At 48.6% G+C, this 15,928-nt stretch overlaps 1 protein-coding gene across 10 annotated transcripts in view; it reads left to right on the top strand.

Annotated features, from left to right (window-relative positions):
- The window catches only part of NAV2 (neuron navigator 2), a 669,134-nt gene that overhangs the window by 526,216 nt on the left and 126,990 nt on the right, over positions 1-15,928 (top strand). For all 10 annotated transcript variants that reach the window (XM_086959512.1, XM_086959519.1, XM_086959517.1 and 7 more), the window contains one exon: positions 11,413-11,551. In XM_086959512.1, the coding sequence (XP_086815638.1) occupies positions 11,413-11,551 (139 nt within the window). The remainder of the gene's footprint in view (positions 1-11,412; positions 11,552-15,928) is intronic.

Here is a 15,928-nt window from a genome sequence, read left to right as displayed (position 1 = left end):
TGGTATTTTTTGGCATTTTGGTACTCGTAGCTACATTTTCTTACATAAATTCAGGACTACAAATGCAGGATGCAAAGATTAGTGTCACAGTAGTTGAGATGCCACTGACATCTAGCATATACATATGGCTGCCTAAACATCAGAAAAAACAAGCGGGTGTACCTTTTGAAGAGAAGGCGTGGTGGTGAATTGTCCAAGTCAAGTCAAGTCAAGTCAAAGGATTTATATAGCGCACTACATACCCAGAGGGTCTCAAGGCGCTTAAGAGGGGGTGGGGAATTACTTGTCAAATAACCACGTTTTAAGTTGCTTTCTGAATGCTAGGTGGTTCTGGGTAAGGCGAAGGCAAGTGGGACAGCACTCGCCAGTGTCCCCATTCCATGCGTGTGCAGCTCATCCAGTCCAGATTTTCACTTTGCATTTTGGAGCTTGCAGGACTTCATTTGCTGCGGAATAAACAGGACTGCATGTACCACAATGTTCAGGCAAACCTGGAGCGGGTAAACTACTCGGGTAGGATGGAGTTGGGGAACTCCAGCTCTGCAGTAACTGCTGAACCTGAATGAGGAGGACAAATGAAGGCGCACTGAATGAAAACTAGAAATATGGCTAACCTCCTGTTTGATCTCTTCGACCATTCAAGATTTTTTTTTTAAATCCAACAGCACTTGTATTTTGGGATATATAGATATAATGTTCCTTTTATTGCCAATGCGCTTAACATTCTCACTGTTCTAAGTGTTGGAGGCTAAAGAGACTGGAATGAGTGAAAATGCAGCCCTGATTCACCCTCGCCATGTGGTAACTTCAGCCTTTTGTCATTTGAACCAACAGCCTTTGCATGCTGGAACTTGTGAAGCTTTACTTTCAATGCTCAAGGGAAACTACATGCCCCAGAATGCATTGTTGTGTTGGATAAAAGGTAGGACTTGGCCGTGACTGTCGCTGTAATTCTTCTAGTGAGTACAAACGATTTGCTGTTGCGCCTTCTGACTATATGGGGCGCCTTTGCCCCCTGGCCATCTTCTGAAGCCCCTCCAAGTGCGCCCTGGAGCAGGCTGGGGTCTGCCCGAGGCCCAGAGGCGTGGATGGTGCAGGAGAGATCGGGGAGGGATAGCTGCCTCCCCGGAGTTTATTTGCGTGACTTCAATGTTTGCATATTCGGCTGGTGTAAAATTCCTCCCAGGACACGTGTGATCACAGCGGCCTCTTTGAGGCCGGTGTCTTCGGTCCGCAGTGGAGTTTAGGGGTCCCTAACCTACACTCGTCTGTCTCTCCTGTGCCGGTGCACCGCTCCCCCGGCTGGCAGCGGAGGCTGCGCTCTCATCTCTCCAGCCCATCATGGGTTAACCCTGCCTGGGAGGGGGAGGGGTGTGCTCGGCACTGCCCCCTGCTCCTCTCGCAGTGCACAGTGTGGCAAAGCGCGCTCGGGGCTGCTGAGTGAGAGGACCCAGCAGTGCCCGGAGAGCAGCCCCAGACTTCAGCAGCCCCACACGGGCATGGCAGAGGAGAGATGAAGGTGTCTGCGTGCAACGTGACCCTCTGCCCCCTCCCCAAGACCCCCCTGGGAGCCCCTGACCTAGGAAGCCGCTGGCCCGGAGACGGCGCAAGGTAGGCAGGCATCAGCCACTTAGAAACCGACCTGTGTGACTTTTTTGTGTGGCTAGCGCTCCGTGTTCGTGGAAGATGCTTCAAGGCGCTTATTTGTGCAAGTAGCCAACAGATCGCACGGTTTCTGTTACTTGTAGCTCTACTAATTTGCAAAGCAAAAGAACTGGCGGTAGATGGCTGCCCCACACTGTTTCAGATGCCGTGAGGTGGCATTGCTTTTCAGAAATTGAAGTCACTCTGTGCCAAGAGCTAATAGCGCTGCACGCTGGTTCCCATGTCTACATTTTGCATTTTGCTGTGGTTTTTACATGCACTATTAAAAAAAAGTAGGACTACAAGTACCAGAATGCACTTAACACCAGGACTGCTAGTGCGAATATCATGACTGGCTTATCTCCTCGTCTAGATATCAGATAACGTATTTTTTGTGTCACTGCTTTTGTTCCTTCCACATACCTCAGTGGCAGGCTGTATGCAAACTACCCAGCGGGTTCTCCCATGCCCCGGCGCTATTTTTGTGTTAACGAGGAGCTTAACGAGAACAGCATGGCCGGCGTGTTTGTTTTGATGACAAAAGCGTATTTTACAGCCTCCTGTCTTGGTTTGCAGCAGCCCCCTTGCTTTCTTCTGCTTTCCTGCCTGGTGGAGTTAGCTCCTTGCTTTCCTTTTACTGCGCGGGGTTTATTTACCATATAAAGCCATGCGCCCTGGTAACTCTTACTTCTACAGGGAGCAAAGCACCGGGCACTGGAGCAGGGTGCACACGGGCCGTACACACCCACCCCTCCCCGTGGCCTGCCCGGGACGGTGACCTTCAGAGGGCGGCTGACGTGGATTAGGGGATTTGGCCGATAAGACGTTTACTTGGCTTGTGTTCTTTAGGAAACCTGCATTCCGCCTTTTCCCCTTGGCTTGCGTTTTTTTGTGTCCATTTGAGCCTCCTTGAAAGCCTCGAGACAAAACAAACACCCCTCGCTCGCAGCGCTGCCAGGCTGATCTGCCCCGTGGGCTTCATCTGGTTCAGAGGTGACCTGGTTCACCAGGCACTAATCGTTGAAACTTTAATTTGTTCATTTACAAGTTCCAAGTGTGTAAAACGACAAAAATAGTTATTTAGACCAGAAAAATAGCTTGGCAGTGAGCGAACCGGTGTAGAAATGCGCTGCTTCAATGGTTCCTAACGTGGTCTATAAAGCGCTTTAACATAACTTTTTATTTGTAGGCATTTTAACCCAAGTAAAGTTTGTACTCCTTTGAAGCACGTTTAACATATTAAAAGTCCGTCTTTGTAGAGATTTGAATCTGTTACCTGCGGTTCTCGTTAGCGAGGGTTTAGCTCGCTGAGCTACCTAATTCGGTAGTCCAGGCTGTTTCCTTTCGAGAGCCCCTGTGGGAGCCCAGGTGTAGGAGCCACTTACATTCATGAAGGGGGTTCTTCTGGGTGCTGCCTGTTTCCAGTTACAGCCTGCAGATCTTATCTGTGATTTGTGTTTAAATGTGCGCTCTCGCGACAAAGTTGTAAACCTGATTGAGTTGTTTTCGCTGTCTGAAGTTTTTTACACGTCATTGTTTCTCTTTGATGTGATTTGCGGCCTTTGAGACCCGCCCGGGCCCCCAGGCCTGTATCTCCTGGCCCCGGGCCTTTGCAGACAGTTCACAGGGGCGCCTTTGTCTCCCAACAATAGCCCCAGAGGAGCCCCCGTGGGGGGCAAACAACCCGAAACGTAATATAGTTGTCTGGCGGCCGCGCTTCCGACCACAAGATGGAAATGTGAGCACGTACCGGATGATGTCACTTGGTGGGGTGCCCCCCCTTCCGTGTCTTGAGTGGTGCAGACGGGTGAGGCGTGGGGGTCTGGGTCTGTGGGCTACTGTGGGGGCAGTGTGCAGGGCTGCGCAGGGTTTAGCTGCTAATCCCAGGTGCTGAGCCAAGGTAGATCCTATCTGGTCCCGGCTGCTGCCGACGCTGTGTCTCGCCTTTGTTCTTGGGCACATCTTTGGCTGAGCACTCCCGGCCCTGTGGGTGTAAGGTACTCCAAGGAATTCTTCAGCTTTTGTTACGGAGTCGCCGTCTTTTATTGCCCTGATAAAGTGATGCAGGGAGACAGCGTACCGGTTGTGTTTCTTGTTTCATCTGTGACACCTTCAACCTTATGGTGTGGCCCTAGCGAGCACCCTGCAAATTATCTTTTAATATAGTGCCTCACTTCTGTTGCAAAGCGCTGTAAGCAATAGCTGTTATCATGACACCGTTTAATATTGCTCAGTTGGGCCTGGGACACATTACATGCAAGTTGTATTAGCAGGGGTTCAAATTTATATAGTGCCTCGCTTCTGTTTCAAAGCGCTGTAAGCAATAGTTGTCATTACACCCTTTAATATTGCTCAATTGGGCCTGGGACACATTACATGCTGGTTGAGTTTGCAGGGGTTCATACTCCTGTCCCGGGCTAGTTAATAGTTGTGACGTAAGTCAGACCTCTGGGGCCAGGAGCACTGCATTCTGGGATTCACCTGGGTACCTACGGTCCTAAGCATCAGGGGGCGGGCTGCGGTGGGTGAATAAGTGCCCCCTGGCACGGGGCCGCTTGGCATCTCACTGTCTCACACTTGTTAACGAGGAGCCCCGTGGTGGGGTTCACTCATCCTGATATAAAATCAACACCGTGTTTTAGTTTCCGTCTCCATCAATAGCGTGCGCTGTACCGGCAGTGTCTGCACGCGTGACTGCACGCTGCCCCCCCTGTAGTGTGTGACGCCAGTAGTCTTCCGTGTCCGAGGGTCTGTTCATCATCTTCCAGAGCTACCAGCAAATGTGCTGAAGTCAAACAGGTGTTCGAAAGTACAAACCCCTTTCTTCCCCCATAAAGCACGAAGTAAAAAGAGCACGCACCGGCAGGTGCCAACATTTCCTCCACAGGCGCCTTGAAGCCGCCAGTGTTCTTTTTGTACAGTAGCAGTTTATCGTTTGCAGGTACTTTCACTTTTCTAATTTTGAGTTTACTTCTCCAGGCAGGTCGTGCACAGAACATATGTTTAAAGCCTGGGCGGGATGAAGGCCTCCGAGCTCGCATGAGGCCCCCCCTGAGCTCGCATGTGGCCCCCCTGAGCTTGCATGTGGCCCCCCTGAGCTCGCATGTGGCCCCCCTGAGCTCGCATGTGGCCCCCCCCTGAGCTCGCATGTGGCCCCCCCCCTGAGCTCGCATGTGGCCCCCCCTGAGCTCGCATGTGGCCCCCCTGAGCTCGCATGTGGCCCCTGGGCTCGCATGTGCCCCCTGGGTGGCTCTGTGCATCCCCTTCATATTCAACAACCCTGCATTTGGACTGGGCCACTTTGGGCGATCATGGCCTCAGTGTAAGATTCTTGGAGCCTTTATTGGACTATGTTGTATCATCTGATTGCTTTAGAGGGGGCTGCAGGAGATGGGTTATGTAACTAGAGCGTGCTATACATTGATACCTTTGCAGGCATTGAAACTGAAGAGAATTTATTTTGAAAGTTCGTGGTTTTTCCTAGAAATAGCCATAAATCCGGCCCTCCTGGACACTCTTTGTTAGAGAGTGCTCAAGTATTGTTGCTCGATAAACGAGAAGTGTCCAGGGCTTCTGATATTTCTTTTAGGATATCTTTTGACTACATTTTGTATTGTATTAATATATGCTGTTAATTTCTCTTTTTATATTTTGAAATTGAAAATTAGTAATAAGAAAAAGGAAAACACATTTTTCCCTAATTGGAAAATTGCTAATCCGTTTGTATTTATTGGTACAAACGAGACAAGTCCGGCCTCTAATAACGTGTAAATAAAAGGGAACACTACTTTGTCTAAGCCGCCTGCTATCAACCTAATCTTAGAACCATTAAAGGCAGATTTGAGGAACGTAGCAGTTCATGGGACTACTAATAGTCGAATAAATATATATATATATAAGAAGAATTAATAAGACGAGTGAGAAATTATTAGAGAATCCAGTGGCAGTCATTGATGTGTGTGTAGTAATGTCACATCCAAAGTATTTTCTGTTACTGTAGTGCGTCCTACTTCCCGGGTACTACAGCGTACTCCCATAGTGCTAAAAAAGACATCACCGCTAAACCTAAAGTCAGAGCAGGAACTGAAAAAACTTCTCTATAGAACAACTCGGGCTCCAATCTATGGGAGAACCCTGGAAAACACCAGAGAGCTGCCATCCTGGTGACGGGTAGCTTGTCCTGAGGAAAGCATATACACGCAGATTTTAGTGTCCTCGCTCACTTTTGGTGGTAGTTAGAGAAATGTGTGTGCCAAGCCAGTTGGCATGAGTTCATGGGTTACTCACAGCTTGGGGCTGGCGCAGTGGCACCTACCAGATCAAAGTATCAAAGGGATCTCTCGCAATCCCAGGAGATGTCTAACTCCTGTTGTAAAGCGCTCTGATACTCCAGGGTCCAGCAGCGCTATATAAAACCCTTGAAATAAATAAAATAAATAAATAAATTCCTGGGAGCAAACCGCGTGGGCTCTGCCCTGACATTTGCCCATGAGTGGGTCTGGTGTCACTTAGGCCTTTTCCCAACACGATCCACTCCAGAATCTGGTGCGTCTGAGTTGTCCTGATGGTGCTCTGTGGCAGAAGGGGGTGAAATGCCCCTTTAGTGGTCTGGATTTAACTGGTTGCTGCTGGAGGAGTGGGAAGGCCTGGGGGCCTAAGACAGCTTTGCTTCACTTACTAGAAGTACAATCATGTTAGATATGTGCTGCAAATAAATTTCAAGTGTTGCATGTTACTCTTTCTCAACACGAAACACCTCTTACTGTAGTTAAAGGTGGTGGTGTAGAGTGTGGGAACTAGATAGGTGTTCTACTGTGGACCTCTAGCCTTGTCAATCCTGATATCCCTTTTAAAAGCCCTGGTATGGCCGACTTGAGTTAAGAACCTGCCTGCAGAAGAAGAATGAAGAGCTGCCTCCTGTCTGTGCAAGATTAACCCTCAATGTCTATTAGAGGGGCTCTGTCAAAGCTGCCCCCTCCCATCTAACTTGAATCTCTGTCCCACAGGATCTGCTTGTAAGAACTGCCAAAGCAAGTTTTTCTGACTTGAGCTACAAGCATTTGAACTACACATGCTGTGGGGCTGCGCCTGCTGGCTGGGGTGCTTGTAAATGTGGGTGTACTTGTAAAGCGCACTGTGACTCCAAGGAGTATCCTGGCGCTGAAGACCGCTGGGGAACCCGTCCTGGTTTTCCCTGTGAGATGGTCCCTTTCTGGGTATCTCCAAGGTGAAACCAGGCATCCCCGGCGTCTGTGGGGGGCCATTGTAGAGATGAGGCAAGCTTAATGCCCAGAGTTGCCGAGTGGGTTCCCTGGTTAGAGTAGGCACTGAGGCGAGAATTATCGAGTCCGTTCGACCCTGCCGCGTCGGGGATTGAACCCTGGTCCGGGCCGTTCTCTACTTACGGGTCTGCCGCCTCTAACCAGTGAGCCACACCACTCCGGTAAGAATCTAAGTGGTAGATGTTTAAGAAGGTTCATAACCAAAGGAGGCTGCTGGCCAGATCCAGAATCCCAGTTAACTCTTTCTTTGCTGCGGAGGCTGGACAGCTGCAACTGACGGCAAGAGGAGTGAGGACCTGTCCTATAAAGTAGTAAAAAAAAAAATACTACTTAGAATAACATTTTTTGCCTTAAAATTATTTTTGTGTATGTGTTGGGGGGTGGGGGCTATTTTGCCTCTTGCAGGGCAATAGCTCCACATTTGCTGTTTTGAGAAGGCAGGTACAAAGGGCTGTATGACGTTAAAACGCATGCCATTACCCCTCATGCAGTTTAACGCAAATCTTTACCCCAACTTGCTGTCGGGGTGCGCTTAAAGTTGGAATATTTTAATTTACTATTCCAACTACAGTGTGTGCAACAGTAGGGAAGGTGTTGGCGTTAAATCCAACACCTTCTACCACCTGCTACACACCTTTCGCGTTGCAAGGGCAGGCGGGGTACTGGCAGGCGTAGTAACGCTTGCGATGAAATAACTGTTACCTGTTCAAAGTAGAGTCATCTACCCTTTCAAGATATGAACATGTGGTGTACCCGAATGGACCCACTTTGAGCTCTTCATTGTCCGAGGTGTCCCGGTCCCTCTGGATTCAACATTCTACTGATAAACCTCTTGGATCTCTAGGAGTGATTTACATTCTCATCTGGTTCTCCTTGACCACAAGCATTCACAGGTGGTTACTCCATTGCTTATCCTCCTCAGCTAGAGAGGAGCTCCAACACTGGCTCCACGTTGATCCCGCCTTAAATTTTCTAGCTCTGAAAATATCAATTCCAACCTGGAGTGGACCTTTACGTTCTTGATTTAGCGGAATCATAGTTTGGTCCGTTCACAACATCTCGTGTTAAAAAAAAATAATAAAAAAAGAGTAAAGTGACTGCTACTTGTAGCACGCCAGCATTGGCCCATGTCGCAAGACATGGCTCACCTTCACGATGTAGCTGCGCTCGTGTATACCTTCTTAACAATAAAGTGCTTTCTCTTTTTGTTATTGTGAGTAAAAATGAAATGAGAAAAAGGCAAAACATTGGAGTGTTCGATACAAAAGAAACATTCTGCGCTGGTCATTTATCCAGAATGCATTGCTTCTCACACCCAACATGTCTTTAGCAAAGGTTTCTGGTTGAGTAACTGTGGCTGTGCGTAGCCTCACTGAGGTATACACGCTCATCAGGTGTGATGAGTATGGGTCTTGTGCTGTTCATGGTGAACAGGACATATTGTGTTCTTTACATTCTTTAAGGGGCTTTGGGTCTGGTTGCTTCAACCATAGGCTCCTTTTGCTCCTCAATCACCACCCATAGGTTTGAGACAGTGCCAATCACAGCTTGAATCTACTCACAGGAGTATCTCAGTCTTGCCGTTATTCTATTGGTTGGTCCTGTCCTTCCGCCTCCATTGTTCTATTGGCTGGTCCTGTCCTTCTGCCTCCATTGAAATGCATGGGGGAGTGGGGGGTTATCTTACAACTGAAATCTGTCGGTAAGTGGCGCCGAAGGACTAGGAGTCGAGCAAACGCATCTCAAAAATGGTTGTATTATTTTCTGTTGCGTACATTTTTCAAATGTTTTTGCCTTTTGCTCATGATGCAGCACACAAACAAGCACTGGCAAAACTATGCCATAGTAACATGAAAATCTAAAGGCTTTGCAAGTGTTTTTTGCTTTCAAAGAGCAAAACCACTCCTAAGCGACAGAGGAGCGCAATATCTTGCAAAGGCCTGCAAGGAAAACATGCAGATGACGGGTGTCTGAGAGCACACACGCTCGGGTTAGGTAGAGGTTGGATGGCCACACAGCTCTCTCCATCCCAAGGTAGCTTCTCGTGTTGGGCGCCCCACAGAGAGTGTTGGTGCTCAGTCTCCCAGCAGCACCAAGGAGCAGCAGTCGCCGAGGAGAACGCAAGCGATAGATGAAATGTTGGCATTAATCTCAGGCACTGGGAATACTCTGGGCTGCTGTCCGGTCCATTGAGTTTTTGCCACAATAAAGACTGACCAGCCTTATGCAAATCACCATTGGGCTGTCTCAAAAACCACATCACTCAGTCAGGAGCTTGATAAATATGTGCATAATGGGATGAGTTGGTATTGCAGGGAGGAGGGGAGCTGGGATGGTGGGCGATGAGATAAATTAGGATAGTAAACAATGAGGGGAGTTGAGATGGCAGGGAGGAGATGAGGTGGGATGGGCGGGAGCGAGAAGAGTGGTGATGGTCAGGTAATGGAGAGTTGGGATTGCGGGGGCCAGGATGAGTTGGGATGGTGTGGGATGGGATGATTTTGGATGGCACGGGACGAGCACATGTGGGATCGCAGGGGACGAGCACATGTGGGATCGCAGGGGACGAGCACATGTGGGATCGCAGGGGACGAGCACATGTGGGATCGCAGGGGACGAGCACATGTGGGATCGCAGGGGACGAGCACATGTGGGATCGCAGGGGACGAGCACATGTGGGATCGCAGGGGACGAGCACATGTGGGATCGCAGGGGACGAGCACGTGGGATTGCAGAGGACGAGCACGTGGGATTGCAGGGGACGAGCACATGTGGGATCGCAGGGGACGAGCACATGTGGGATCGCAGGGGACGAGCGTAGTTGGGATGGCGGGGGCCGAGATTAATTGGGATGGCGGGGTACGAGATTAATTGGGATGGCGGGGTACGAGATTAATTGGGATGGCGGGGTACGAGATTAATTGGGATGGCGGGGGACGAGATTAATTGGGATGGCGGGGGACGAGATTAATTGGGATGGCGGGGAACGAGCTGAGTTGGGATGGCGGGGGACGAGCTGAGTTGGGATGGCGGGGGACGAGCTGAGTTGGGATGGCGGGGGACGAGCTGAGTTGGGATGGCGGGGGACGAGCTGAGTTGGGATGGCGGGGGACGAGCTGAGTTGGGATGGCGGGGGACGAGCTGAGTTGGGATGGCGGGGGACGAGCTGAGTTGGGATGGCGGGGGACGAGCTGAGTTGGGATGGCGGGGGACGTGCTGAGTTGGGATGGCGGGGGACGTGCTGAGTTGGGATGGCGGGGGACGTGCTGAGTTGGGATGGCGGGGGACGAGCTGAGTTGGGATGGCGGGGACGAGCGGAGTTGAGCTGGCGGGGGATGAGATAATTTGGGATGGGGGGACAAGGTGAGGTAGAGTGGCAGGAGACACCATGAGGTAAGATGGCAGTGGTCAGGGTGAGAAGGGATGGCAGGGGTCAGGGCGAGGTGGGCTGGCAGGGGTCAGGGCGAGGTGGGATGGAAGGGCTGCAATGAGTTGGGGTGGTATGTGACTAAATGAGAGGGAATGGCAGAGGATATGATGAGTTGGATCGCAGGGGCTGAGATGAGGCGGGGTCGCCGTGAACTGTGATGGCAGGGGTTGAGATGAGGTGAGTTTAGGTGGCAAGGGACGCTGTGAGTTGGGGTGGAAGAGTATGCAATGAGTTGGGATGGCAAGGAACAAGATGAGTTGGGATGTCATGGGACCCAGTGAGTTGGCATGTTGGGGCACAGGTTGGGCCGGGATGTCAAGGGACGGGGTGGGTTGGGATGTCGAGGGGTGGGTTGGGATGTCGGGGGACGTGGTGGATTGGGAAGTTAAGGGACTGGGTGGGTTCGAATGTCGAGGCACGGGATGGTGGGGGACGCTGTGAGTTGGAATAGCCGTGCTTGCAGTAAATTGGAATGATGGGGACGCATTGAGTTGGGATGGCAGGAGACTAGGTGAGCCACAATAGTGAGGAATGAATTGATAGGGCCGGTGACATGGCGAGGTCAGCGCATTGGGCAGCGATAGTATTTGGGATGGCAGTCAATGAGGGAAGTTGGGACGCCAGACAACAATGAAAGTGGATGTTCAATTAGGTCATGAGTTTGGAGAGAAGCTTTTAGAAATCTACAACAAATAATGAGAGAGATGAAAGCGTGATCGGTTGAGTCAGAAGAATCTCTCATTGGGTCAGCTTGAAAAATACAAGATTGTGGCGCCACAACAGCGTGAAGAAAGGTCCTGCAGGCTCTGTTTGCAGCAGTGTACAGGAAGCAGGGTTTGACGGTGGTACTTGGAGTTTAGCAGTGTACAGGAAGCCTGGTTTGAGGGTGGTACTTGGAGGTTAGCATTTCATCAGAGTCCACTGCTCATCTGGAGTCTGGGCTGGGGGAGCTGGGAAGTGTTGTACAGTAGGTCCAGGTGACCCTCCCTTCTCATTGATATATGCTGCTTCTGGGCTCACGATGGAGGTTTTAAGATCTGTTCTTTTTTCCCTCAGCTGGGACGACAGCAGCTCCGTCAGCAGTGGCATCAGCGACACCATCGACAACCTCAGCACGGATGACATCAACACCAGCTCTTCCATCAGCTCCTACGCCAACACGCCCGCCTCGTCTCGGAAGAACCTCGATGTGCAGGTGAGGCGTTGTTCCCGGAGTGCATATTCACAATTTTATTTGTGCATTTCTATGGGATATTAGTACAGGTATTCTCTGTAGTGAGCGGGTAGGGTAATTAAGTGAAATTACTTACCGCAGGAAGTAGGTATGTAACTAGAATTTGAACATGGTCAATTCAATCTAGTCGTTTTTCAGAGGTTGCTAGGCCTTTCATTAGGCACCTAGGACAATGCATTTTAATTGCATATTTTTATATAAATATTAATTGTAATTTTATGGCCTGGCTAGACAGAATATCATGTTCCAAGGCATGTTACCAATTCTGTAAAATATGCATGAAGTGGGCCTTGGCTCCACCCACAGAAGTGTTTGTCTCATCTCATGTTATTGGCTTTTTGAGGGCATCTTTGTGCCACCTGTGAGGTGCTTACATTGCAATGCATGAGAGACTGTCTGACATAACCTAATACTCTGAATAATGCAACATTCAATTATTGTCTAGATAACGCAGTCACATTTTCTTTGTTTTCACCGCAGCAGGCTTTTTTATTGATTTACCCAGGACTCCAAACACAAGCCAGACTTATATTGGCTTTGCCACTGCTTGTTTATATTGAAGTTAGGAGGGTTGAACAATGTTAAATAGACCAACAAAAAGTAGTTTCTTTTCCAAATGTACGAAATATTAAATAATTGTTTCCCTCTGCAGCCCATTGTAGTAACAAAACAAAAAAATCTACTCTGAATTTGAACAAGAGGTATGTTCAATTATTTTAGTGTTGATAGGATTCTAAACATCCACTCCAGAGTTACCCAAATGCTTTTAAACTTGATTCTTCTTTATTTTTTGCATTTCCTATGGAGCGCGCATGGCCGCGCCGCAGCATTGGATTCCTATGAATCTGAAATTATAGCTCTTTGGAATAAAAGACTTTGCTTGAGGCTTGCTCCGCCCTTCCCTCCATGGTAATTATGCCTAGGGCTGGCACTTGGCAGCACAGTAGCTGCACTTTGAAGATCATTGCTAAAGATCTTGGGTGCTCCCCACAGAACGCAGATTTCTAGTTTCTTTAGCATCTTTACTGTTGCTTTTGGCATCGAACATCCATCCATTGGTCTCTGTGACTGGTAATCACTGAGGCTTCCAGTGCATCCCTCTTTAGCTCGTCTGTTCCATTACAGTCCTATGCAGTCAGCTTGGTCTCATCCCAAAATGGGTGGTCTAGGCCAACCCACTGTGACTTGCCCCCTCTAAACCAAACAAAAGACGCTCTAGACTGGTTTTTGCCCGGTTGAACCCGACCGGTGACGCCACATGGCAAGATGACCTCGGAGCCTGTGTCTTGGCACCAGTCATCCAAAATGTATTTGCCATCGGGGAGTGCCTAGTAACAGGCCTAGCTACCGCGGGAGGCTACTTTTTTTGGACACATTTAATTGAGGTATATGTAGAAATTCCAAGTTAGCCAAGGCGGTCCATAATACGAATAAGCAAGTGCAACAAATATATCATATCAATGAGATACAACTGTTCCGCAATTCACCTCATTAGTACTATTTTCACACCAAAACACAGTAAAAAGTAGCTGAAAGTTGAACAGCCAACCTTTGCGTAGTGCCTTCCACTGCACATCGATAAACGTTGCTGCCTTTTTAGAAACTTTTTATCCCTTTGAGCTAGAAATATTTTTGTTTTAGTTAAAATCTGCTCGTTACGCAGCAGGGGACTGATTATGTAGTAAATGTGGCAAATCCATAGTTTTACAAAAAACGCCGCAGAATGGCATCATTCCAGTAGCCCTGCATATAATAGCCATCACGTGGCCTCAAAGCTGTCGCTGGTGCATTGTAAAGTGGGCGATCCCTCATTTGCATGGGGCGTGGCCATATTCAATGGAGGACATGTCTCTATTACAGCAGCCAGCACATGTTCTAGGTAGGCGTGTGCTGTGTGTTGCACAGGAGGTGTTGCACCGTTAGCACACGCCACAGACCCTTTGGGAAGGCCACCGAAGGTCTGTTTTGATGCCCCCTCCATGTGTGGGGGTGTCCCTCAAAACCTCACCATAGGCAGACCCAGGATGCCCACTGAAGCACTCTGACTGAGATAAAGCCAGTGCCACTGGGATTCAATGGCAGGAGAGGGTCAAATTATGTGGCAGGGGAGTGTAAATTATGTGGCAAGAAAGGCACATTATGTAGCACAATGTGCCACATTTTGTAATAGTATTACATTATTATTTTGTCATTTTTAAACATGGTAACACTGTCTGGGCGTTGGCTGCACCTCGTTTGTACCAGTTTAACACCCGAATACATCCATAAGCAACAAGTGTGACCAGTCAAGCTTTGCAAATGGCCTTTCAATGCATGGCATCACGTGTTGCAGCATTTTTAGTATCTTTTTAACTGTTTGAGCTAGAATTATTTGTCCCTTAAATTCTGCAGATTATGCAGGTGATGATGGATTATGTGGCAAATTTGGCAAATCTTGAATTATGCAAAAATCCGTGTGGCCGAAAAATCGCATAATTCTAGTGAAGCGGCTGGGAGTAGGTCAGCAGGTATTCCTTATAAATGCAGTCATTGAGGTGGCTGCAGTGACTGGGAGGGAGTTGGCCCGCAAGTGTTCCTTATCAATGCAGTCATTGAGTTGGATGGGGTGATTGATTGTGGGTTAGCAAGTGTTCCTTGTCAATGCAGTCATTGAGTTGGATGGGGTGATTGCTTGTTGGTTAGAAAGTGCTCCTTATGAATACATACCCTCAGGTGCTGGAGTTCTGTGCTCCGTCACAGCCTCTAGTAATGTAGAGTTGCGTTCTGAAGTTTTTGAGTACCCGAGGACACGTTTTCAGTTTGGTTCTGTTTCTCAGTGATATTATACTCACACATGACAGCTGAGTATGCAGAGAACCCAGTGAAATTCCTCTGCTTTTGTTTTATTTTGAGACTTCTCCCTGACTGCTTTTTAATTCATGTTTTCATTTTCTCGCTGCGGTTGCATTGATGTTTCCCTGCTTTGGGATCGGGGCGCAGAGAGTGTGGCTTCTTTGTTCTCATGCCATGAAGTGCTCACTTGAACCTACTCGGCCCAGACTCCCTGTTAGCGGCAGTTTGGGTGTCTCCAAGGTGTTTGCTTACGTTTCCAGGGTTCACCGTAAGTGCTCCACCAAACTTAGTACAATGGCACCATATTGAGGCGCTGCCGGGCTGGTTTCGTACACAGCGGACCTACATTCATCGCTGAAGGCTGCTTATCAATGGCCCTGGAGGCTGAAACTTGGCCCTTTACTGCTGCACAAGATGGCGGTTTAATTCCAGACTTCAGATTAACATTCACTGGTCCCACCTGATGAGACCATGGCCAAGGCTTTCTGATTGGCTCCCACCCAGAGTCTGCAGAGACCAATGTCGTTCTTCGTTTCATCGGGTGGGGATTAGGATGACTGGAGGCGATGGCCTGCGCAATCCTAGTGGCTTGCAACATTCTATTTTGTGTATCCAAGCAGTAATGGAAGATTACTTTACATAAAAGGAGGTGGCCCACTTCACCGCAACCCCTTTATTTATTCTTTGTAGAGGTTTTATTATTGCACACCCTGGTCCTTATTGACAGCAAGGTATGATCCATAAACCGTATGGCTACTGCATGGGTAGTACAGGCAGCAAAGGGGTTGTGTATATGCATTTGATAAAGTGCTCTGGTAAAAGCTGAGCTTTCAAAAATGTCCAAACAGTTTAAGAGAACGTCACTGTAGGAAATCTTGTGTTGTTTTAACCTGGGGTTGTCGGCCTCTTCACTTCATGCTAGGATGACCCATTGAACACTAAGACATCGACTTTTAGCCAAGTGCGCCAGCCGCCCGGGGACAGGTGCCTTGTATGTTGTGCGGCAACTCTTGAACAATATCTGGCAATGAGCAGGCTTCTCTGATAGGAGTCTGAATCGATTGTGTGGTAGCAATCGATATAGATTGATCTGTTGTGGTAGCGAAGGTGAGTTTGGGATTATAACCCCAAATCTGGGGCTAGTTGTCTCTGGCTCGCAATTTATGTGAAATAGGCCGGCTGTCCTTCGATGCACAATACACTCGATAAAAAATTCTGTTAGCGCTCTGATATCCTACGGGATCTAGTTCACGCTATATAAAACTTTATGGATAAATAAAATAAATACCACAATTAGAAAAGCAGTGCAAATAATTGAAGATGATGTAACCTCAGAGCCGTTTTTAGTGTCATGTTTTTCCTTACTATGAGCAGACCGTACCATCTCATTGCCACGCTAAACTGACGTGTATAGTTGTGATTGCGGTGCAGGAATTTGACGTGTTCCTGTTGTGCCCATTCACTTACCTGACCAGTGATTCTACTAAACCTTTTGTGGCTGTTTAT

This window comes from Lissotriton vulgaris, chromosome 2_2, assembly GCF_964263255.1.
Source record: "Lissotriton vulgaris chromosome 2_2, aLisVul1.2, whole genome shotgun sequence".
Lineage (NCBI taxonomy): Eukaryota > Metazoa > Chordata > Amphibia > Caudata > Salamandridae > Lissotriton > Lissotriton vulgaris.
This window is presented reverse-complemented; position numbering and strand designations above follow the sequence as displayed.